This window comes from Candoia aspera, chromosome 2 (genome assembly GCF_035149785.1).
Source record: "Candoia aspera isolate rCanAsp1 chromosome 2, rCanAsp1.hap2, whole genome shotgun sequence".
NCBI classification, from domain to species: domain Eukaryota; kingdom Metazoa; phylum Chordata; class Lepidosauria; order Squamata; family Boidae; genus Candoia; species Candoia aspera.
This window is the reverse complement of record NC_086154.1, coordinates 201,137,422-201,164,063: the sequence shown is the minus strand read 5'-3', so window position 1 is coordinate 201,164,063 and position 26,642 is coordinate 201,137,422. Positions and strand designations below refer to the sequence as shown.

The 26,642-nt window shown below is 35.5% G+C and overlaps 1 protein-coding gene across 1 annotated transcript in view; it reads left to right on the top strand.

Annotated features, from left to right (window-relative positions):
• FRMD3 (FERM domain containing 3) overlaps positions 1-26,642 on the top strand; it is an 83,137-nt gene that overhangs the window by 4,905 nt on the left and 51,590 nt on the right. Inside the window, exons 2-3 of the mRNA XM_063295180.1 lie at positions 20,311-20,415; positions 26,145-26,187. Coding sequence (XP_063151250.1) covers positions 20,311-20,415; positions 26,145-26,187 — 148 coding nt within the window. The remainder of the gene's footprint in view (positions 1-20,310; positions 20,416-26,144; positions 26,188-26,642) is intronic.

Here is a 26,642-nt window from a genome sequence, read left to right as displayed (position 1 = left end):
ATGTTATTAATGAAGCATGACTGGAAAATATAGACCCTAAATATGAGATTCAAAACTAGATTATCAGCTGAGCAAGTTTGGCAAAACACATTAGGCTGTGGGCAGATTCATGCTGATTCACATGAGCACAGATTTTGGCATTTGATCTACTGAAGCTGCAAATAAATGGATTTATAGGAATACAAATGTATTTGCTTCTACTTGGCTAAATGTTGTTAATTGTTTCTAATATATGTCAATTTGTTTACTGTTGAATATAAACATAGAAGATCTACAGTCCCATAAGCTGATTAAGAAATCTGATATTATATTACATAGTATTTTGTGGGCCTACCCTGGATATTTCAATATGCCATTAAAAGTATCTGCAGTAGCTTCAGGTCAGCTAGCAATAATTTCAGAAAACACTTCTCTTTTAAACCTTGATTAACCATCCAGTCAGAAGCACCACAAGGATTCTTTTCCAGAGCATCCTTTCACACCTGTTTGCTATTTAGGAATTTACCTCAATTAACTGCTAAACATTATTTATAAGGTAGGTGCTATAGAAGGATGTTATGTGGACAAATGCATGCTTTTAATTTTATTCTTTTTGGACACATGTAGCAGTAGCTTCTTGCCTTTCATGTTGCAAATGTTATAGTGTTCCTGTGAAACTAAGATTAGCTATGGAGTTTGATGTGAATTCAAATGATTTCAGAAAGCTAGAAAGAAAGTAGTGTACAATACTGGTGCTAAGAGAACCTGTGTAGAATTGTTCAGCAGGCTGACTCAGATGAGTCATGTTAATTAGGGATTCTACCCAGCTGCTTAATAGGCAATAGCATTGTTATACAGAGCCGTCATGCAACTTTGGACTAGGCGTTCGCCCAAAGTTCAAACTGCTTTTCCATCCAGGAGACCTGTTGATTAAACTTTAAGTGAACAGGGCCAGTGGAGCTGAAAAGGATCAAGACTGAGCAAAATTTTTACATTTTTTTTTAAACTGACCCTATTTCCTAGAGTCCCTTAATTATTTATTTTTTAAACATCTTTGAGACTCTGTTTCTTCGCAGTATAACTGAATAAAACTGCAGTGGCATTGTAGAGAAGATGGCCAGTAGAATAAAACTAGAACTAAAAACTAAGATAAAAATGGAAGTAGTCATAACATGAAGATCTTTTGTAAGATATGGTTGATCTCTCTGCCCAAACAGGGACCTTGTGATTGCGTTTATTATCTTCACTTGATCTTTATATCTCACTGATGTACATTGACTTAAACATCATGTGTCTTACATAAAAACATTCTAACATCAACTATTTATCTGAGAAACTTCAATTTGCTGTTATCCCACAATTACTTTTCTGTTGTGAGTATTCACAATAAAAGAGTTCACTAAATGCATAATATAGACTAGATCTATAAACTTAATTAAAAATGCAGGTATTATAGTATGGCTTGGTCATTGAAGAAAGTCCATGATGTTCTCTGCTGAGAACATAAACCATCTTACAAGCTGGCTTGTAATGTTGAGAATTGCTTTGAGGTTTTTTTTAAGTTGGTGAAAATGCTGTATATAAATGTTTTAAATAAATATGCAGTATCTGAAAGAAAGGATGATATTATGCACAGTACATAAATTCTACAGACTGCTTTGAGATTAAGTAGAACATTTTTGCTCAGGAAAGTCTTCTGGATCTCAGTGTAGTTGCTGGTAAATATAATAGAAGCAGAGCATCCTCGATTTCAGTTATTCTGAAAAAGAAAAAGCAACAATAATCCAAAACATACGTACGTACCCACTCACACATGCATGTATGTACACACACAGCAGGAATGATAACTTCAGAAAAATTTAATATTAGAACTTTTGGGGCAAGAATTAGACTCCATCCCTTGGATTTTCTTGTGATTTGATTTTTAGTTTCAGACTTGTCACTACCCAGCAGCAATAGTAAAAGTGTGATAGTTTTGCTTGCAGAAAGAAGTGGAAATCATTCTGGCAGAATCAGTGATTAAGAAATAGTAATCTGAAAAAATCTCTTAAGTTATCTTTTATTTCTTAAAAACCATATTGGCTAATATAATTGTACTTTAGAATGAAAGGAGAGTCTTAGAGCTCTGGAATCACTGATGTGCATCTTATATTAAGCAGTTGGGTAGTAGACCCAACTTGGATTTCAGTTAATTTTTTTCCCATAAATATGTGGAAAGCAGTATGAATTCTGCTCAACATTTTCAGATAGAAATATCTACCTCCCTATAATAAAAATTCAGTTACAATCCACAGTTATTTTCAGTTGGTGAGTTAGTTCTTTACGTATCAATCAACTGAACATTTTTTCAGTTTGATTGTGGTGTCTTTTTCTTCACTGCATCCTTAATATTCTTATGAAACAAATACATGCCAGTTATTTGAACATTGGTGATCATAGTGAATTTACAGGTTAATAAATATTTAGTAGCCCAATGTTAGGTATTTCAAAAATATATTTAAGAGAAATGTGCAATCCCAGACAGATCTTTTTAAAAGAAAACTTTATTTAAAAAACCTTTCTTGATAATGTCCTCTTTAAACAGTTTTCCTTTAAATGAAGCTCAATACCTATGTGAATATTTGAGAAAAAGAACCAATAGTGGCTTAAAAGTTAAATGTATGGAGAAGAGTTTCTGGGTTTGTATAACAAGCAAGAATAAAAGCTAAAGGAAGGAAATAATTACTCACAGCTACTAGTGGATAAGGAAAAAGGCTGAAGTTATAATAAAAATTCAAAAATTCAAAGACTGATTGAATTTCAGATTGGATCATCTAACTGATTTGGAGTATCAAATTGAATTTGATGTTTCTCAGGCAATTCAACAGGTCTGGGTACAATCCTTCCTTTTTTCTCAATCAAATTAACAATTCCAAATATATCAATAAATCAAATAAAAGCAGGCCTTTCTTTGCATCAGTCTAAATTGCAGTTCTCCATCCCCCCACCCCCAGTCTGGCATTTCATAGTGTGAATACATAGTATGAGAAAAATTATAAATCGTATTTGATTAATTTCACTGCAATCTGATATTAATTATATTTACACAAAACAATGTGTTTTCTCCAATTTTCTTTTTACATTCATGAGTAATTGTTATAGATGGTGGTGCATGCTATCTTGACATCAAAGTGAACTAGTTTACCAAATTTCCTGAATATCAACAGGAAAAAAATTATTAGGTTGATAATATACTGTTGAATATAGAATGATTTCAACAAAATGCAGAACACCAGTCACTTCCTTTTGGGAAAGAAAATCATATCTCACATACTTGGATATTAGCTTCTGGTACCCTGAAATATTAGCATTTTGTCAAATCAGAAACAACCCATGTGTAGCATAATATTACATAATGTTTTTAAAAAGAAGCTTGTTAAGCATGTTGTAGATTCTTGAGGTATTTGATTAAAACAAACTGTTTCTAGTTTTGATGAAGTTGTAAAAATGTAAAACAAACCCCCAAAAGTTAAAAAAAACCAAACCAGAACATTCAGATTCTTAATGTAAAACAGAGCAGGAAATGGAGTGTTGCACCCAGAAGCAATCTGTAGGCTCACAGATTCCAAACAGAGAGAGGAAGCCAGGCCAAGCAGTGGAGTGAATATAGCAGTTGATTCATACAAACTGATTAAACCCCTGTCCCAGGTCCTAAATAGAGCACTTAGAAAGTATAGACTGGGAGACAAGCTCTTTTCAGGGCCCGTAAAGGAGACACCTGCCCCCTCCCCAATCCCAACATGAAAGTGCTGGAAACTCCCAGGACCTTTGCTCTTTGGTCCGGTCCCCACATTGTGAATTGTTTGGAAATGTTCTGCTGTGATATTTTAGTCTGTTGGATAATTGCTTATTAAGTAACCCTACCTTGAAGACCAATAGGTTTACTGTTTTTGCCTTGCCAGGCACCCTGAGATGCAACTAAAACATCATTTCATTTTATGTAGCCATTATTTTGGAATGTATACATGTTTGTATAACTTCCCAATTTACTCTATAAGGTAGAAATAGCTACTGAGAGATTATTTCTGTTTTCCTGAGAACTTGGCAGACACACTTTTGCACATCTTGGCTCCCTTTTCTCCCTTGCATCTAAATGTAGCACAAATGTACCCTGCAATTTTTTTTTCTACTGTGTCCCTTTGGACATTGGCTTCATCAGGTTCCGAGCCTATGCCTAAGGCAGCCTTACTGTATATATGTGTGTGCAATGAGATTGTGATGCTCTAACAAGCATCACATTTGCTAAAATGTTAATATAGTTTATTGGTGAAAGGTGAAAGGTCCCCTGTGCAAGCACCGAGTCATGCCTGACTCTTTGGGGGGATGCCACTTTTGCGATGTTTTCTTGGCAGACTATAGCAGCATGGTTTGCCATTGCCTTCCCCAGCAAGCTGGGTACTCATTTTACTGCTTGGAAGGATGGAAGGCTGAGTCGACCTGAGCCAGCTTCCTGAGAATCCAGCTTCTGGTAGGATCGAACTTGGTTCGTGGGGAGAGTTTCGGTTGCAATACTGCTGCCTACCACTCTGCGCCACACGAGTAATAAATAGTTTATTATTCAGACATAATTTGTTCAACGTCTTGTGAAAGTGAAAAGGAAGAAGTGGACATTATTTCAAGAAATAATTTCAGGAAATTTCAAGAAATAATAAAACTACCATACAGTATTTTAGAAAGCAATCCAGTTTGCTTACTAAGGATCTCCCATGGTTTGATTTGCTTCTAATGGAGAAACATCATATTTTGAAATGCCATCTGATGGATGGGAACATTACAGACTGTTGCAATTCTAATGCAGAGCATTGCAATATGTCTTTTTTTGATGAGCAATTCTCATGCTGGGCAGCACTGCACAGATTATGAGAAATGGTTGCCAGTAATTTTTTTGATTGCTGGATACTTGTAAATCTCAGGCTTTAATGTTGTATTTATCATTTTTTAAAAAAATATTTTATCACAGAGTCCTTCCTATTGATATGAGATAAAGAGCTACTTTGTTAGAATATTGAGGCCTGCCAAACTTATGACTGTTTTCTAGCTTGTGTCTGTCCAAGGATTAGTGTATGGCTTTTGCTGAGGATTAGGACTGTGTTTTAGAGCATAGCTGGGCCATATTTCTGGTTGCTCAACAAAAATCCAGATACTACTTTGCATTTGCAAAGAAATGAAATTGCCACTTTATGTAAGGTTGCAGCACCATAACACTTCGTAAGAAAAAAAAATTCTCTTCTTATAGCTTAAGGTTGATATCCAAGACTGCATTTCATCCCCTAGTTTGTATAATATTCTGATATTTAACATTCTAAAATGGTCAGATATAAATCTTTAAGTTTGTTAATTCAGATAAATATAATGTTTATAAATATAATGTGCCCTAATTATAATGTTAAGTAAGAACAGAAAGTATGTAGATTCTTATTTGATGTTAAAATTATATGTTATTATTATAAGATGCATGGTCATGTATTTATGACTGGTATGATTTTATATTATTCTGTACTTTTAAATGCATACTTTAATATGTGTTCTTATTTGGGGATCATATAAATAAAATGTTTAGTGTTGCTTTAAATACTCAAAATATTATTTTTTTCTTTAAAATGTTGAGGAACATAGAATTGTATGAGTTGTTTTCAGTTCAATATCATCCTAAATCACTGCTAAAATTAATTATCTAGCTTCGAAATATTTGTTTCTAAGAAATGTGAGCTAAAATCTAGAATTCAAAATTATATAACCATACAATGCAGGCTTTCAAGTTCTCCAAAAAGCTTCTTGTTCAAAGCTTCTGGTCTATTTTTATGAACTTCTAATTAGCATTATCAAGGTATGGCCCACCTATGGAAACTGGACATTTTCTTAGGGCCAACATCTTTTTCTTTTATAAGAATAGTTTTTCACCTTCACTTGGGCCTGATTAGATCAAAATCAATAGGAATTATTAATAATTGAAGTAACACTTTCTTCATCATATACTTGCTTTTAAGCCACTCTTTTCTCATATTAATCCAAATAACCCATAATGCTGCTGAGGATGAGTTGCATCGTGTTTCTGAATCCTAATGCAGATAAGAAGATAATAGTAAGACGTACCTTTCTCTCAGCTGTGGATGAAAGATCACATACAGGTGAAAGTTATGCTGGATGATTAGCTTATGTAGGCTCACATCTTTCAAGTGCAGAAAGAGGTGTGTGTTTCTGAAATCAGGAAATTAATACAGCTTTGCCTAGATAGCATCAAGATACCTTTAACTGATTTAAAAGATAATGACAGAATTATGATCACCCATGAAATGTATGTATACTGTATTTCATAGGTCCTCTGGAATCAGTCTGAGGAAATGATTGGTGGTTGGTTTGTAGTTCTGTGGTTTGTCTTGTTTCTTTTCCTTAACATTTATCCAAATATCCATTCTTATGGTTATAAAGTAGAGCTGGGGATATGTGGCTGTCACCATTGACCATGGTGGCTAGAGCTGTAATTCAGCAACATCTGGAGCAGCGTTTCTCAACCTTGGCAGCTTGAAGATGTGTGGACTTCAACTCTCAGAATGGCTGGCTGGGGAATTCTGGGAGTTGAAGTGCACACATATTCAAATTGCCAAGGCTGAGAAACACTGATCTGGAGGAACACAGGTTCCCATATTCTAAAATAAGCAAGGTGAACAGAAACAGGGGTTTCTTGATAATTTCACCAAGTAACTTGTATAGGACATAGAACATACATTCTGTATATTCCAAGCCATAATCTTTTGGCAAATAACCCTAGTATGTAAGACAAAAACATTCATTATTTCCATTGGATAATGGAACTAGATCCTTTTCTGGCACAGGTTTCATTTCCCACTTAGTGGCATTGCCATAGTGTTAAGAGTTTGAATTCCTTGGAGGAATAGTGAAATAGAGCCTTTTGCAGAGTGCATCATTATTGATGGATATCCTTCTTTGCTTGCTTTTAAGCACTTATTATCATTACATAATAATGACCACATCTTCACATGTAAAGAAAGTAACGTACTATATCATCTGGCAAATTGCCTAACGTTCAAAATGTTCTTCTGCTTTCTATAAATGCAAACAATGTACTTTGCATTATAGCATATCTTCTAAGGTCTGTGTGCGCGCGTGTGTGTGTGTATAATTTAATTGCAAAGTTCTTTGGGAGATAATATTGCTAAAATGGGATACAATTTCACATTGTTCAGAATTTTGTCATTATAATATATAAAATATGTAAAGCATACCTACTTTGAAAATGGCTTCATATATGTTTTTAAAATATTTCATACTCAACTAAAACTATATCTGCCAGAATAAATTTCGTTTCCTATTTACTACTACATTCTAAAAACTAGTCTTTGGCTGTATTGGCATGTAGGACCACATTTATTTATATTATTTTCAGAGCAAAAATGTTCCCTAGGCAGGTCACAAAAGAGAAGGGCAATTTTAAATTATTTCTGAATCCAGTAAAATAAAATACAACAATGAAACAAAAAACGGGTAATATCAGGAACAGTTCCAAGAAAACAATGCTGACGCAAAAGCTACAGCAAAATATACAAAGCTGGCATTGAAAGGGCATCTTTTCGAACCTGATTTCTCCCAAATTGCTGGGAATTCTAGGAGTTGCAGTCCAAACACACCAGGGGGCCCTAAGGTTAAAGAAGGCTGCACAGTAGATCTCTGTAGGGATGGTATTCTACAATTAGAGAAAACTATTTAAAAGACTGCAGAGCAATGTAATATGGCTGGATATGGCTCACAGAATTTATACTATCTAGGCATTCCTGGAAGTAAGTTATTTACAGCTTCACTCATATAATGGATAGATAGAACAGTTCCAAGAATTTTAGCTGAACACTTAAGTGATGAGGCTGAACTCTGATTCCTTTTCATCTTAGAATGTAATTTAAATAAATGCTTATACTTAGGCAAGGATTTTTTTACTAATCCAGTGCAACGTTTTGCCTCCCTGGGTATCATATGAGAGTGGACAATTGTCTGGAATATCATGATGGTAGAGAATGGAGGGGATGTATTATGGCTGGGCCTAGCAGGTGTTAGGTCTGGGCTCTCATTCCTCTGGCTGTCCCCCTTCCACTCATGCGAATTCTTACACGTTACCCTCACAGTGATCCACAAATGTCATATGAAGTCTCTTTGTATACAACCAGTCAAATATCAGCATATGTCATACATAGTATTGCATTCAACACATATAGTTCTGTACCTTCATGGGGAGGAGCACAGGAGTAGAGGATGAAGTGCATGCAATAAATATAAAATATTTATATATATTTATATTTTGCCAATCAGTTGTAGCTGTGTAAGGCAGAAAAAAAAATGCACACCTCTGACTCATGTGACCAGCTTAGTCCCTAGCAGCATATCTGATACTTAGCATGGACTGACAAAAAATCAGGGCAACTATAGGCACAAAATCCAATGGTCAAGAGAAGGGCACATTGCTTTTGATTTAAAGGGCAGGCAAATTTAATCTCTGGCATATGTATTTAATGTATCTCAGGTGCATGTTCAGCTGCTGTTGGCAGTTATATATTGATTAACATGCAGAGAGCTCATTCTTTTTATGCCAAAAGCAAACTGACACCAATCCTGAAATCAAATGAGATTTGAGTTAGATTTTGCTGAGATTTCATCACTTCTTTTTAACATCAACTGGCTTAACGTTATCCAACTGTCTATCCTCACTTCTATTTCAGCTAGTCTAAAAACGTGGGAGATGGTAGCCCTGGTGAATCAAGACTTCCTGAGAATGCAGAGCTGCTGTATTACAAGGAAATTATTAGTTTCCTTGCAGCTTCCAATAAATTGCAGTTCAGCTAGAAATAAATCAGCTCAGTTGCCAAACTCAGACCCATACAGGTGTAGACCTGATTCTGGAACAATGCAGTGACATGGGCATGTCCTAAATCTGATCTCACTTCAGTGGCATTTAATTATAATTAAATTAAATATGATTACCCTTCAGTAATTCACTTAAAAAGTATCCCTGAAAATTTGGCAACAACTTTTGGAAGTCTGTGTGGGCTGCAACCATAGCTTTCAGGGCTGCATGTGACTTTGGAACCTTATACCACTTACATTGACCATACACTGCCTTAGATTAACCTTCCCCCGTTGGGTGTTCTCCATTCTGATGCCCTCCAGAAAGTTTGAACAACTCCCATCACCAGTAGTCCAGCACATCTGAGGCTACTGTGTTTTTTATCAAATTATTTTAACATTTGTATTAGGAATAATTTAAATGTAATTTTGAAAATTGTATATATTTCTGATAAAAAAGAGGTTCAGGTAGATCATGATTAGCGCAATAATGTGCATGAATATCCAATAATGTGATATTCGGTTTAGTGTGTATTGTAAATTGATACCAAGTCACATTTAATGCAATCCAAAATTCAGTTAATGCAAGGCTAGCACGTGCACAATTGAGGCTAGTGCATAGACAGTTGCGGTTGGGGTTTTAGACTCTGCTCATCTTTGCGTGTGCAAAATGAAGAAAAGGAAGATTCTGTCAGAGGAAAACAGTACAAGTTTAAAAAAGAAAAGGCTTGTTATTACATTAGAGCAAAAATGTGATGTATTGAACAGCATGAATGTGGTCCCAGCAATGCTAAAATATGACGAGATGTTGGAATGCCTGAATCTATGGTAGAATTATTTTCGTTTTTATTTTGCTTTCTGTAACTATTCTGTGATTTTGTTAACCATAAATTTAAATTATAAGTATATAATAGGAAAATAGGAGGAGGAAGAAGTATTAGGTATGTTTGCCGCCTTGAGTTATTTATAAAAATATTTATAAAAATAATAAAGGCGGGATAGAAAATAAATAAATATTGTGTTTATCCTTTACTGTAATATTTCATTTATATACATATAAAAATTTATGTTTGAAGTTTTTCATTGTCTATTTTCATCAAGCTGGAACCAATTACCATATTTTCTATAGAAATATCACTTCGAATAGTGTAAATTCGAATAATGCGACCATTTCATGGGATTCATTAACCGCACTAATCAAGATCTACCTGTATGTACTTATATCCTAATACTTTACATAGCTGTCATTCCCCAGTCTGTTGCTAGATTTATGAAAGTCTGATTTCTGGCATTACAAATGCAGATTGATTGACAGCTACTGAAGATTTTTTTGCATTTGAATTAGCTTGTCTGCAATTCAGCTGTAGGGCAAATGAAGCAGACAAAGAACATGGGTGAATTTTTCAGCTTAGAACACAGCCTTCCCTGTGTAGATGACAAATACTTCTTTTTAAAAATGCCATTATCCTTAATAATCAGCTATTCCTGAAATTGGACAAGTTCACAAGGAAAGTAAACAAATACCATTTGGAGATAAAAAAACAAAACAAATGTTTTTGATCCTTTGTGTGTAATTTGTTTCCTTTTATTAAATTGTATTTGATGTTTTTTTTACTAAAAGGAAACAAATGTTTTTCTAAAGGGATTAATGTGGTGCCCAAATGGGCCCTTACTCTAACTTTGTTTTAGCAGAGATGGTGCAGTTCAGATTCCTGAGATTGATTGTACAAGTCCCTAAATGCCCTTCTAATCTGGCTCTAAGATTGGAATTAGGAGTCACAAGGGTAGAGGCTTGGATCTGAATTGCTATTTTTAGTTATTGGCTGAAACTGATGTTTAACCCAAATGGCTTGGATAGACTGATAATAAAGGACAGTTTCTGCTCCCCATTACATTAGAGACAAACTGGCCTTTTATGCACTCACTTGAGAGGCTCTGCAACCATCGGGATATGAGCAAGCCAGAAAGATTATGAAACAAAGACTGTTGGGCATATAATGGCAGCAAGCAATTGGTACAGGTCTCAGGTGCCTTAAAGTATGGAGGCTCCTGGGTAGCAGTAACCCAGCAGACAAATGTTAGACGTCACAGAGCATTTACTCTAGCTAGGCTTGATATATTACCCTCAGCTGTATTGGATGGCAGATACTATAAGATGCCCTTTTCTGATTGGTTCTGCCCCTGTATATATCAGGCAATTGAGGATGTAGGTCATGTTTTATAATACTGTAATTTCTGTATTGAACTAAAATCCTCCTTGATCTCACCTCTGCTAAGAGAGCTACCTGATACAGAAAACGAGGTGTATACAGTATTTCTTTTCTCCTGGCAGATTGTAGGAGCAATGGTATACGGTTGGTAGCAAGATTCTACCTGTTAGTTATGAGGGATCTCACCCAGATCCTAGCAGATATAGCAGAGTGTCCACCAAATATTTAACATTATTCAGTTTAAAAACTGCCACAGGGCTAAGATAAAAGGTCTGAATTCAAGGCCCAGAGCCCAGAAATCAAAATTTGTCCAACTGGAATCAAAAGGGTAGGCCAATACTATTTCTTTTTTACCCATTTGTTGTATTAGTTTTTAAAAAAATTTCTTCTAATATTTGATGTTGTATTTTGCAATTTTATATGTGGCTGGCCACTAAATGAAAATAAATTTTACTTACTTTTCTAATAAACATTTCAGAGTTGATTTTTAAAACATTAGTTTAATATGATCGAAGGATGAAAACAAAACAAAAATGCTACCAGATTGAATCTCAGTCATCAAAATACAGTTGGTTGCCTCTGTATTCCACTATTCATATCCTAATCTGGGATATTACGTAATACGCATTATGTAATGTGCTTAATCTGGCATTCCTGAATTGTGAAAGCACTTTTCTTATTTGCAATACATTATCTGATAGCTTTACTAACTGATCTCTAATTCCAAAGTGAACAGGAGAGCCTGAAAGAGTTCTTTGCTTACTAGAGATCCTCAGGATACTCAGAATGCAGCATTATACATGATGAGAGAGGGAGAGGGGGAGATATGCAGGAGTATATAGTATAAATAAAATCATTAACTAAATACAATGATCATGTATATCATTTATAGACAACTTGTGGTCCACCAGATTTTTGGCCTACAACTCCCATCAAATCAAGCCATTTTGATCAGTGGCAATGGATTATGGAAGTGTAGTCCAAAATATCTGGAGGTTACCAGATTGCCTTCTTTGTGTATAAGAGAATGGGTTTTTGTTAATAGAAGTGTTTTCAAGTGTCGCTTGACTTTGATGAATCCAAAGTGTACTAATTTCCTTGACTCTAGAACAGGAAGAAAGGCCACCAGCTGCAGAATGGGATCTTTATTTGCTTCTTTTTAATCTCAATAGTAAGAAAAAAATCTTTTCATTTCATTGGATTATAATTCATAAATTTCACACAACTCTCAGTATATTTTCTTCAGAGCTGCATTAGTCTTTTTTTTTAGAACAAATTGTTCTGAGAAGTTGGAAATGTTGAATTAATAGTGAAATACTATACATGTAAGGCATGAATATTTTTTATTTTCTTCCATGCTAAAAGTGCTATGATTTACATCTACATAAAAAATTACAGATACCTTTATAAATGACTTCACTGTGATTTTTTTTCATCCAACTTTACTGAAAAATAGCATTTTTCAATAATTTAGTCCAAGTTGCTGCTTAAATTATGTTTTAAGACTCAGCTGACAAGCTGATTGGTCAATTCCTGTAGCAACCAACAGATCAACATTCAGTTGATCAAAAAAATAAAAAAAGAGCCGACTCTGCACATGCGGGAAAAGTGCTAGGAAGAAAAACAATCTTAGAAGACAATCTGTAATACATTGTTGGATGGCATGAAACTTGAGGATCAGTGTTCCCTGCAGTCTGCTGCCAGATTCTGCCACTGCTATGTTAGTTGGGCGCAAACTACTCTTAGTATTTGATAACTGTTTTCCACATTGACAGAAGCTTTTCATTCTAATGCTCAGCTTTTTTTTTTTCATTCATTTAAAAGGAAATATTTGTTGATATAATTTTCTACTTTGCTGTGTATGTGGAGATTGTAAATACATTGCAAAATGCAAACCATGGAGACAAAAAAGAACTTAAAGTGGATAGAGTTAAAACGTTGCTGAGCCAGACTATGTTGAGCAAACAAGGTCACATCCTTCACTTTTTTGAGCTTTTCTGTGTTCATGCTTCTTACATTCCATGTTCCCATTTTAAGTCAGTCTTTGCAGCTTTGGATTTTCTTTTCCTGCATGGCAACATCAGCAACTGGATGTCCGAAAGGCTTCAATCTGGCCACAACATAAACATCATTAGTACTCCAAAAGATCCTAAGCTCTTCCTCAGTAGCATGTTGAGTGCTGTCTCACCTGAGTCTCACTCATCCAGTACTATATCATCAATCATTTTATGTTTTCTATCCATGTAGTTTTCTTGGTAAAAATAAATACGGGAGTGGTTCACCATTGCCTTTGCCCGCACAGTATGAATTGGTGACTTTGCCATTATCACTAAAGGGATCACTTGCCTCTGGCATCTTCCTGTATCGCTACTGCCCAATATAAGTGTCGGCTTGCTTTAGCTGGCAGCAGGGATGATCTTGGGTGATCCTGCTGGGAATATATAGTCTTGGCATACGCTCCCAGCATTTGTCGCTCATTCTTCCCAGGAACATCCCCCATCACAATGAGGCAGCACCATGGGACTTGGGGAGGTGTGGGTGGGAATACTCTAAATACACATACAATAATATTGCGATTTGCATGATTTTACCTTAATATGTTATTTGAACCCATGTTGTTTATTCAATAAATCCTGGCTAAAAATACCCAGGATTTGAAGCCAGTCATCATTCTTCTTAAGAATAAGCTCAGATTCTGCCATTTATCTAGTGATGGTTGTTTATTTGGGCGGAGACAGCAGTGCTAAAACAAGCCTTCCTCAATCAGGTGCCCTTCACGTGTATTGGACTTTAATTCATAGGCACTCACGGGGTGGGAACAGGGGCAAATGATGAAATTAACGTATTCACTTCACAATACAAGTTTACTTGCCTCTGATGTCAGATGTAAATAGGAAAGGCCAGGGTTTGCACTGTGATGTTGCAATGTGTGTTTCATTTTTTCATCATGGTTTGTACTGGATGCCTATGGTTCACTTCCTCTGGTTGGAGAATCAGTGTTTTGAGAAGCAAAAGATGGTGGAAATCCTAGTACAATCCCTTCAATGGCAAGTAGAGCTTTCCTTTCCTTCATGTCTTAAACATACTGATCTTCTTAAACATCTGTGTACGTATGGCTGGCTTTATACATTGTGCTGGATCAAGGTTTCTTGAATAAACCACATTAGATTATATTCACCGAAGACGGATTATAAACTATGAATTACAAATTGACTGATTATGTGCCAACAAGTTGGGATTGACTCTTAGTGACTGCATAGATAGATTTTCTCTATGATGATTTGTCCCTAACCTGGTCTTTCATGTCTTTCAATGGTGCACACATGGCCACTGTAACTGGGACCAGCCACCTTGCTGCTGGTTGTCCTCTTCTTCCTTCCACCTTTTCTAGCATTACAGCCTTCTCCAGAGAGCTAGGTCTGTATCCAAAGTAGAATAAAATGAGTCTGGTCATTTGTGAACAATGGGTTGATTTGTCTGAGCATATCCTGAGACAAATTAGTTTGCAAAAATTTTGTGGACCTTCGTGGTAAAAAAAATTAAGGGTGAAACTAATGGTATATGATCAGTAGCCATTAAAATATAGTTGCTGTACTTTTAGTTTTCGTTTTCCCATTTAAAGCATCTGGCGTTTACCTCATGCCGTGATGCTGTAACATTCACAATTCTTAGTTCTTTCTAGCCAGTGATGAAAAATAAGTGATAGGAAAATGCAGAATGTTCAGATCTCAGATCACAGTGTATATTTGAGCAGATAAAATGAAGAAACAACAAGACGATTGTTTCTGGCAGCAATCACATACTTATAATTGTATCTACTGTAGTTTGTAGATTATTACAGTATAAGCTGTACTTATGATCTGTCCTTTATGTGTTCTCCCTTTTCCCATTTTAAATTTGGATGACTGAGCAGACGTTTCTGCATGATTTTTATGCTCCCTTGATGGACTGGAAATTTTTGTGACTCTCTCTGACATCAGCAAGTTGAAACAGAATGATATTTTGTTTTAAAACAGAATGGCATTTACATCAAGTATTTTTGTGATTGAAACTAAATGCTTAATATATTTCAAAGAATGCACATAATTACATTCAAATGATTTTTTTGTGCATGTGATAGAAGGAGTGGTATTAAAAGAAAGGCAACATTTATCCATCAGAACTAGTTATGAGAAAATTGTGGAGGCCCCAGTTTAACATGAAGAATTGTCTAGAATTGTAACATGTAAAGGAGTCAAGAACTGTAACATACAGTATAAAGGAGCCTTGAAAGATCTGGCAGCTCTTAGTTCTACAAACAAAGAAACTAGTCTTCGGCATGAATGCACATTTTTATTTTATTTTTCTTTAATAAATGCGTAATCTGAACATATGAGCCAATTAAGAACTTGTCCTAGTTCACTTGTGCATATGAAATATGGAGTGCATCTTCTAGTTCCTGCTTTACAGCTTGCTTTCATTTCTTCCTGTTTATACACAGGGCTTCTTTAATGGGATTGGCAATATTCAACTTCTAAAGTATGCAGCCATTTATTCCTCTCTTCATTCCTCAGATTATTTCTCTGATTGCTATTTCATAAGGAATGTGTGCATGACTAGTACGGCTAAGCCCCAATGTGGTTTGTCTGGTTACAGCTTAGCATATTGTATGTGTTTACCTAATTTGAGTGTCTTTAGGAAGAAGGGGGGATAAAATAGAATTATTAGTAATTGTTTTAATAATAATGCTGCTTTCTAAACAGTGGTGTATGGCTTAGCATGATGTATTTATTTATTTATTATTAAATTTCTCTGCCGCTGATCTCGCATACAACGACTCTATGATGTATAACTCTAGTCAATTGTTTATTCAGCAATCTATGGTTAACAAAATGAAGACCTGCATATTCCATTTAGGAACCACTGGAGGATTCCTTCTAATGATATATGAATAAAACATCTTCCTTTCTCCTTTTTCCTTGCAATCTCATGTCCCCAGATTTCATCCAGAGAATCTTGTAACCCTACATAGCAAATTTCACACCCATTCAGGGAGTGGAGGGGAAGAATTTGTTCCACTAGCATTGTCCTGACTGCTAGTGAATGGATTCACTTTGAATCCGTTACTATTATTTTGTGTATTTAAAATATTTTATATTTAAAACAATGCCAGCTCTGCTTTATGAAAATATTACATTGACTGAATTGTTCGCTATGGACATTCTTATATTAGATTACTTTTTCATCTCATTTATTAGGTATATCAAATGTGTTGGATATACTGAAATAGTTTGCAATTATACAAGTGATTTACCTTGTGTCCTTAATTAATCATATTTTTTGTTCTGTAGGTTGAAAAATATGCCTTCCTTTTATTATTTGTACCTCCAGGCCTAAGACTGGAAAACCAAGTTTGGACTGTGTCTCTCTACTTTTCATAAACAAACTATACTGTAACTCTAGGTTATCTATTAACTTAGAGCAAAGATGTGCTTAATACATAATTTTGTTTTATGGATGAGGGGTATATCAATTAATCTAGGTAGCAGTTGTTTTTGTCTGTTTCCCCATTCTATCTGGTAAACTGTATTTTTTCTGGGCTGTTACAAAGGTTTTTTTTTTTAAATGAGAACTGTGGTTGATATGCCATCTGCATTCCTTTCTGGAAGATAATAATCCTAAAACAATGGTGCATACTCTGGTAACCTCTAGGCTTAACCACAGAAATATGCTCTACATGGTGTGAATACTTAAGTTGGTACAAAACTCAGCAGTCAGGTTGGCCTTGGGAAGAATATGATGAGACCATACGAAATCTGATTGTTCTGGTTTTTGTTTCTGGGCAAAACGCAAAGTACTGTGTGTGTGTGTATCTGCACAGGCATATGTACCTTGGAATCAGTTTTTGAATTCTGGTGACTGCATGGACTAGTCCCTGCAGTTTTCTTGGCAAGGTTTTTTGGAAGTGGTTTGCCATTACCTCCTTTCTAGGGTTGAGGGAGAGTGGCTGGCCCAAGGTCACCCAGCTGTCTTCATGTCTAAGGCAGGACTAGAACTCAGTCTCCCGGTTTCTAGCCTGGTTCCTTAACCACTACACCAGACTGGCTCTGTTTTTGTTTCTGGGCAAAATGCAAAGTACATTAAAGTTCTTTAAAACCTTACATGGAGCATATCTAGGCTTCTTACAATTATGGTTCTTTCTATAAAAACTTCCATGCTTATTGAGCCTTCTCTGTTCCCAGTAGCTCTTTAGAACATACTCACTGCAGAGTTAAGGGGCCTAACATCTTTATTTTCTTTTTAAAAGACCCTTAAAATGCATCATTTTGTACAGGCTTGTAGTTGTTGATTTTAATTGTTAATTATTATTAATTTCTATCTTTTTTTGCTTGTTATTTTAACAATTTTTAATATCATGATTTTCATTTTTTTTTCATTTCAAACTGCTAAGAGCAGTGGTCAGAGATACATCAAATTAAGCAAATAAATAAAACCAGTATTGCATGTTTCCCTGGCAGCTGTAATGGGGAAAAGAAGGAGGTACATTATAAACACACAAAATGCTGAAGTTCTTGGGGTGGGAAGAAGAAGAAGCCAGGTGGGAAGAGAGTGCTATTGATAAGAGCTGCAGTATTATGAAGGAAGGAAAGCAGAAGAATGAACTTTGTTCTTGGTTCAAATCAACTAGAGGTGAAGTTAGGGAAAAAATGTCCTTCAGCCATCAAAGCCGCCTATGTCACGCAAGGCTCAGGTCCACAGCAGGTTCCAAAATGACACAAAGCCATTCATTCCATAAAGACTACCTGGGAGTATCTCCCATTATTCTCAAGAGGCTTGACTGTAAAGGATCCTCGATGCGTAGTATTACACTATGATTAGGCAAGCTTGTTAGATATCATTCTGGTTTTTGCCTAGTATTGGAAGACTCTTCATCTCTGTACCCATGTAATATATTGGCATTAGACTGAATTTTAATGAAATTATCCATTTTATTTTGGAAAAAACAGCAAGAGCCAGAGGCTCCTGGGTTCTCAGAAAAGAGAAGAGATGGCCAGAGGGCTGCAAGGGAGAGAGGCAGAATCTATCTGTTATGACAGTGTGGTGCTTTGGATTTAATTCCAAAAATATGCTTTAGAATGCATGGAAATACCTATTTGCAGCTCCTTAAAGCAGCCTCATCTTTTCCTGGGATTGTGTAGTATTCTTGGCATAATTTTATTTGGTTTTAGATCAAAGGTAAGAATATTATGGTGGATATAATACTCATGCTAAAAATAAATGCTCCTGGTCAAGCTTGATTCCTGGTTACTTCAGGGACTCATCTGTGTAGATTTCTTGGCACCATTACAGAAGTGGTTTTCTGTTACTGTACTTTCTATAATTTTTTCACCTTTCCAAGTTTGCAGCCTAAGTACTTCCTCTTAATCTCCTATCCAAGAACTAACCAGGTCCAGTCCTCTTTAGTTTTATGAGCTCAGCCAAGGTTGGCTAGCTACTGCTACTTAGCTAGGCTTCATAATGCTTCAATGAAAAGGGTTGTTTTGCAAATTTTAGAACTGCATGTAAGGGCAGTGAGAAACAGCCCATGGAAAGTTAAGAATCTTAGAATGCAAAATGTGTATATCCGCAAAAATACCTCTTTTGAATTTCCACAGGCATTCTCTGTGTAAAATTTGATGTCATGACCAGTTCTATTGCTGGTATTCTTACACTGGTAATACAACAGATTAGCAATTTAGATAGGAAAAATATTTCTCCCTTCCTGAACATTGTGCATTTAATGTGTTTAATTTAGAGTGTGGTCCTCAGTTTTTTTTAAGAAGTGTGCCAGTGCATTCTCATGGAGCAGCAATTAGTAATTAAGCATAGTCTTTAGAGATATGAAGATAGTCTGCCCAAGAACCAGCTTCATGTCACAATTAGTATTTGGAATCTCTTTCTTGTCAGGTACTGTATACTGCTGTTTCTTCAAAGTTTATATCATGAGCTATCCTAAGCCCTTATCCGGAAAGTTAACATCACTGAACTCTATAAGTCATACTTCTAACAAGCATGCTTTAAGACTGGACTGCAAAATATTTACCATTTACATTAGCATAAGGCAATTTCAGTTACAGAGCACCATTTTTTCTTTCTCAGATATAACACAAAATGTGTGTGTATATTTAAAAAAAACAACTCTTTTAAGGAAAACATCCAGACCTCCTGAGGAGTATTCCTAAAATATAGCCCGGATTAGCTATGGCCATTCTCAGGTGGCACCCATTCATTCCTCCATGGATTGACCAATTCTGTTTCTATCTCATCTTTGCTATTTCTGAGTCTGTCACTGCTGAAGAAAGGCAGCTTTTCTAGCAGTGTGGAATTGAGATTCATTTCCTACAAGCAGTTGGCAAAAGCCAAATTGCAAAACTAATACTGTTCTTCAAATGTATATTTGAGCATAAGAAGCTACATTTCAGATATGCTTTTAATGAAATCTTGTTATTGTATATCAGTTAGATAAACAGTATTGCATTCCAGTTGAATTATTCTTTCTTCAATTATCCTTTCTTCTATCTCTTGTCCATATATGTATGTATAGCATATGTTTGTATGTACACACACACTCACATACACAGACATATACACATACTACTAAAATATACCATTTCCCTCAGTAAAAAAGCAGTTGTTGATTTAAAAAAAACAGATTTGTTTTTGAATGCATGCAATTAACTCAAATATTCTGTGGAAATTGGTAGGTTGATAATCCAATAAAAATAACAGATTAGAGAGTAAATCCTTGAAGACATGGATACTTTGTAAAGCCCCATTCAATTGGGCAAGTTCAAGGAAGCATAAACTATGTGGATTACAGTAAGGTATCTTTAATGCTAATCTGAGGTACATACTGTACAGAATCTTTGATGACTTAGATGACTGTGCATTTAATTGAAAGAGAAGATAGAATTGAAATCCAAGTTAATCTTAGGTGGACTCACTGAAATCAATCAGACTTAGTCATGGCTAATCTAAGTGTTCCTCTTCAATGTGCAATTAAGACAAGACACAACCCATGTTTCTGACTAAAGAAATCTGAATAGCATTTTTCCATGAATAAAGGTTACATCATATATTCTGAGTGTGTGTGTGTGTATAGTGTCTTTAAAATTAATTTAGTATACTATTTTAAATCAAATATACAAGTTAAGTTATATATACAGTACATATACCTGCATGGTACCCATTTGTATTGCCTTTTCTTTTTCAGAGAGAGACCAAAGGCCAGTTTCTCATAGATCATGTTTGCAATCACTACTGTTTGCTAGAAAAAGACTATTTTGGCATCCGCTATGTGGATTCTGAAAAGCAGCGGGTATGTATATCCATTTTCACATAAATTATTTTAATTTATGTTATTTCTATGAAACTGCTAGCTAGTGTACTTTCATTTCCCTGGCACAAATGCTTTAAATAGTGATGTCTGAAGAGTCAAGTAAATGTCATTTCTTTGAGCCAAAATACATGTTATTGCCAGAGGATCAGCAGCCAGTCAAGGCTATGATATGAAGGTAGCTGTTTGTCTCTTGTTGTGTCACTTCTTTGACAATGGATATTTCAGTAAATTTGGAATGGGATTTCTTAGGAGCCTAGTTCTAAGTTCTAAGGATCACTATAGATCATAGTGGGCTTTTGCCGATCTCAGGTAAAGCCTTGCTAGCTTTATTAAGGCTTTAGGTAATTCCTGGTTTTAGTGAGACATCCTTCAGCTTAGAATGTACTGGATTCTGATTACTGATTACTGGTACTTTTCATGGCTATACCAGTGGCATATCTTAACTTGACTGAGTCATAACTTATATCCTGATTTGCCTTAACAGGTATGACTTTGACCTGCTTAACTGAAAGAACGTAATCAGAATCTGACTTTCTTTCTCCTATACTGTTGTAATCAGAATGTTTCAGCCTGGCTAACATGACTGGATTTAATTTACTTGAATCCAGATCTGCTTAACTCAGCTTATCTTTTCTCTTATAGGGCAACAATAAAAGAAGCAATCAGTGAGTTAGCCAGTGTAGTATAACATTTTTGATTGCAAATAAATAAAAACAAAGTGCCAGAAGATACTTCTGAAACTGGTTGTTGAAATTTTTCAACTTGCAACCAGTAAAAATCTTCAAATGCTTCCTAAACTTTTAAAACTAGAGCTACCAGATCTGTGTTACAGACATTCACATGATCAAAAGATAACAGCAAAGGGTTAGCATCTGTGGTATTTCTTTGTTGCCATCTAATGGCTGGATTTTTTTCAACCTAGATCTGGTAGCCTTATTTAAATACCCTTCTCATCAAGACAGAGAGCCTCCCTGAAGCAGTATACCTGGCAAGATGCACCAATAAATGTTGTTCAGTTATTTATCTATCAGAAGTATTTGCAAGTGGTGCTTTACAAAATATGTATTTGTATGAACGCACCATCCCTGTTCAAAAATTAAAGTGTACAGATGCTTTGAAAGGTCGTATGGTTGCTTCAAAGGCTGCCTTGGCTCTCTGTGGTTGTACATACATAGCCTCTGGGTTTTTCTGGGAAAGTGGAAGTGTTGTCTGTGTGCATATGTGCAGACCACTGGGAGTAACCTTTGAAGCAGCCACGTGAGCCTTTAATGCTTTGAAGAAGAGTGTGTGTTTGTGCTAACACACTTTGCAAAGCACCCCTTCAAATGCTTTACCCCTCTTAAGTTTACATAATATACAAACATTTACTTTTGTGCTTCACATGGCAAAATCACTGAAACTATTGCCTTTGGTTAATTAGTACAAAAACAATGTAATGCTTTTGAAGTGGGTAGCTAATAAAATCAACTATTATATTTTGATGCACAGATAAAATATGAAAGTGATAAAAATTGTTACAACAGAATATTGTTAGCCTACACCATCCCAATATTTCTGAATTGTGCTGCTTGACTTTCAAGCACAACAGTTTGCTTAATTACAGAATGTGCATTTCTAGAACTGTGAGGCTCAACTGAGATTTATTGCTCATATTGAAGGATTCATCAGATTTATGAGTGTGTTAATCCATTGCTGCATTGCACAGGATCATGGGACTTTTGAAGGAAGAAATAATGCACACAGCCAGCTGGATAGTGATATCTCAGTGTTTTTATAACAGTAAAAACATTTATCCTTTGAAACTGCTCTTTGTGAAAGTCTGATCTCTCTGAGTAACTCGTTTGAGTTCCTCCATTTTTCTTTATAAATGCATTCTAATCCACGTCTAGGCATAGAATAAAATTGTCAGATATTCTGGAGAAGTGTTGTTGGAATCCCTAAGACTAATCTCATACTTTGCTGATATCTATAGTTCAGAAAATAAGAATAGCTTCAGGCTTCTTGCTGATGCAGGGGGACGCATCTCCACTTTTGCTGTCATTTGGAAGTAGGCATATCCATTGCAGAAAAGGACCAATATTCAAAGATTTAGTTCATGCAGAAACTTTTAATTAGCTAGTTAAATAATTCTGCAGAAGAGAAGGATAGGAAGGCAAAGCCCAATTCTTATGCTCTTAAAGTTAGCGGAATATTGTGACAACACTTTATATTGGCTTAATTTGCACTAACTTAAAAGGACAAGTAGAGTATAGACTGTGAGCTTTTTTTCCCCTGCTTCATTCACATAGCATTGTTTTCCAGCTGGTGTGACATATGCCTCTGGGGATAAGATTGAAGATGGAGCTGTGAATACTATGGTTTACTGCATTTTTAAAGACTGCTCTAGTTTTTGCCTCATATCATTTTTACATATGTATGATTTGTGTAAGAATTACATATTCCACATGAAGGAGACAGTGATGAGCAGATCATCATAGAGTTTCCTTTTTTTTTTAGCCACAGATACAGCTTCCAGTTATGAACTCGGAAATCTATTAGGAGTGGAAAAACTTTCTCCATGGATGTGCTCTAATTGCCAATAATAACTGGCAGTTCATACTGGTGTCTTGTTATTCATTTTTCTAATTTTGAATAGATTCAGCACCATGGGAACTCCATGAAACTTGAAGCCAGGGGCTGAATTCTACAGACAATAAAACAGATTTCAGAAGAATAGTTAGACAAATGGAGCATGACACTAACCTACAGACCAAGAAAAACTACATTGAATTAAAGTCTAATTTTCTTTGAAACTATAGTCATAGTGCCAAACAAACAAAAATGTAATTAAGCTTTTAAAATTGGCTTAATTTTATGTGAGCTCAAAATCCCCCAATGGAGAATTGTTCAAAGTTAATGAGATTTAGTATTTACACTTTGGGATTTCTATTTCTATTAAAACTTTCACAGCAGCAGTACTCCTTATAGTTGAATCCCAAAATAAGTGCCACCATTTTTATCAACATTGGCTCACTTTTTATTTTATATCGTTCGAGAAACGAGGTTAAAGCTTGCAAAAGAACCATTGATTTTCCAATCAGGCCTGCAATTTTATCAGAATTTTCCTCCTTTTTGCTTCTCCCTTTATTTTCTGCCTTGTCCTCTAGTCCAGCAAGCCAACAACATTCCATAGTCACTGATCATGCTCATTCATCAATGTTGTTCCCTCCTACAGAGGCAACTGCAGGAGATTAAAGGGGTGTAAATGATGAAAGTAGGATTATACCATTATGATGCAAAGTTCTGCCAATTTGGTATGTGTGTCCTGAAGTTGCACACACAGACTAAAGGGCAGAGTTTTAATGAAGGTTTTGGGCCCTAAGAACATGTTTGCTTCCCCAATGTTTATGTTATTTTCTGAAAACTCTACTGATACTTTTTATATAAATGACACTATGATACTATTTCAGATATAAAACAATAAGTGTGTACCTGCATAGAAATAATAATGATAAATATATAACTTTAATTAATTGTGTGCCTCCTGCATGCCACTCAAAAATCCTGTAAAAAGTTGTGCACTCTTGCTCTAGAGCAGTGTTCCTCTACTTTGGCAACTTTAAGATGTGTGGACTTCAACTCCCAGAATTCCCCAGCCAGCATGCTGGCTAGGGAATTTCTGAGAGTTGAAGTCCACACTTCTTAAAATTGGTGAGGTTGAGAAATACTGCTCTAGAGAAATAGATTATTAGTGAAGTTGTTGAATTTGCAGATACGACAAAATTATTCCAAATAGTTCCAGATTCTCAGGCGGATTGAAAAACTGCAGAAGGTTCTTTCCAAACCTGATGACTGGATAGCAGAAGGGGAGAATGGAGTCAACATTAATTTCACAGTCCTACCCATCAGGGACATCAATTCCATTTGATGATAGAGTTTAAACTGAGCTCTAGAAATGCTTCATACGCACACACATATCACAGTAGAAATTAAACATATTGGCATAATCTCCTTATCAGAAACTAATATTGGACTGCTCTGAATCAGAACATTTAGCAGCCCTGTGAATGCCTCATGATATAAGAAAATATAAGCAAAAGAGTATTCTGTTCCTTGCACTCATCCTTAATGCTTCCATAGGTGTAGGAATAATAGGCACATATAGGGAAATAGGCATTTAATATTCTTAAGTCCTTTACAAAAAAAACTCTTATAAGCTCCAGTGAAATAACCTTTCCCATTTTGAGGATTTGTGCTGTGGAGGCATACATAACAAATAAGTCTGCTCAGCACTGTGAATAATTGCAAGGACACCTGCCATGGTAAATAGCTACTGGTGGATATTAAAATGCTGATCAGAGTTGATGTTTAGAAAGTGTGGAGCAATATACTTCCCAAAACAGCAAGGAATAAGAAACAATACTGCAGGTGCAACTGTGTCCTAGTAAAGGTGGATACTAATAGCACATTGCCCTGGTTAAAAAAAAATTCTCTAAAAGTCTTCAGTTTGTCACTTTAAGAAATATAACTTATATAAACATTTTAACCTATTAATTATTCAATTAATTATTCAATTAATTAATTATTCAATTAATTCCAAGATGATATGAAATACTGATTTGCGTAAATGAACTATGACACAAATATGACATTTATGAAATGTCAGGTGAATGCCTAACCTATGAACCTATGAAGATGTATGTTTATTAATAGTTGTATATTGATACTTGTCAGAGTTTAATTTCGTACTTATTTATTAACATTGGTGGTTTGTAACAATTTAATTTGCTTATGCATGCATTTTATTTTTGGTTGACTTGCACTAGAAGAAAATCCATATATATGGTTGCAAGGAGTCGACGCTGATTTGATGGCATATAATCTAATCAGCAGCCTGTTTCTCCATCAACTCCCTCTGCAATCACAATCAAAATCAGATCCAATTCACATTGAACAAACTTTGTAGAGATACACCCTAATACATGGGGTAGGACTGTACACACTTCAAAAATGATTTCTGACCACTGGACCTCTCTGCTCCTCATTAAAGCATATGTATACAGTATTCTGTTTAGATTTCCATTCAAGCCTAAGAAAAGATTCAGTTCATTAAAGCAGTGGCATCTTTTTAAACAGTCCTTGAAGGAAGCTTGAAAGAAGATGAGGCTGGCTTAATGAGCAGCAGAGAGGTGATATGCTTGTACAAGTTCCAAAGCAGTTCTTCTGAACAATTTTTGAAGAGTGCCCAGCTTTAATATGAAACCTTTGTTTAATTTCGTCTTGAAGTGTCGTTTTGTGGATAAGTTGTGCATGAAAGAATAGGATCTTGTAAGACTTCCAGACTTCCTTAGAAAAAAAACTAATGAAAGTGCAAGGATCCTTAGTTAGCTTAATCCTTTTTATTAAATCAGGAAGCTGCTAGTACATTTGTATCCCTTCACAGAAAAGTGTATAGAGACATTCTTTGCCCCTCTGTCAGGTTTTGAACAAACTTAAATACATCTATTATTTAGGTTATGATCTCACTAGCTGTGCTATTTACATTCAGATGCTCCTTTCCCTCTGTCCTTAGATATCTTTGTTCCTCTTTTTGAAGCCATTAACAGAAGCACAATAGAAATCACAGCTAGGATAAAAACTGTATATCAATTTATTGCAATGTTGTGCTCGTAAGACAATGATGAATTTTGCAATACTTTTGACTGGTGGCTTCTATCTTTCTTTTACAGCATTGGCTAGAGCCCAACAAATCTATCTTCAAGCAAATGAAATGTAAGTGTTAGAAGCCCACTTCATACATTGGCCTGTTAATATAAAATGCCAGTGTCTTGCAATAACAGCATGTTTCTGTACTATGCCTTTTGTAATTTTAAAAAATGACTTTAATACATTCTGCTTACAGGTCTTGAGCTCTAATTTCAGATGATGTCTTCTCTTTTTTAATCTAGAACAGCCTTCCTCAACCAGATGTGCTCTTGTGTATTACCAGCCAACAGGTCTAATGGATTATGGAATTTGAAGTCTAACACAGAGAAAAACTGATTGAGAAAGGCTAGAAACCTGAGAAAGGAACTTTGGAAACAGCTGAGCAGAGGTGGGGGTATAAAAACGTATTCCTAGTTTCATTTTAAGGTTCATATTCTGTACGCATTTGTCCTTCTAGGACTCATTGGAGGATTTTGTCCAGCTTTTCAACAATGTTATCTAGTCTGTGATGTAGCTCCAAA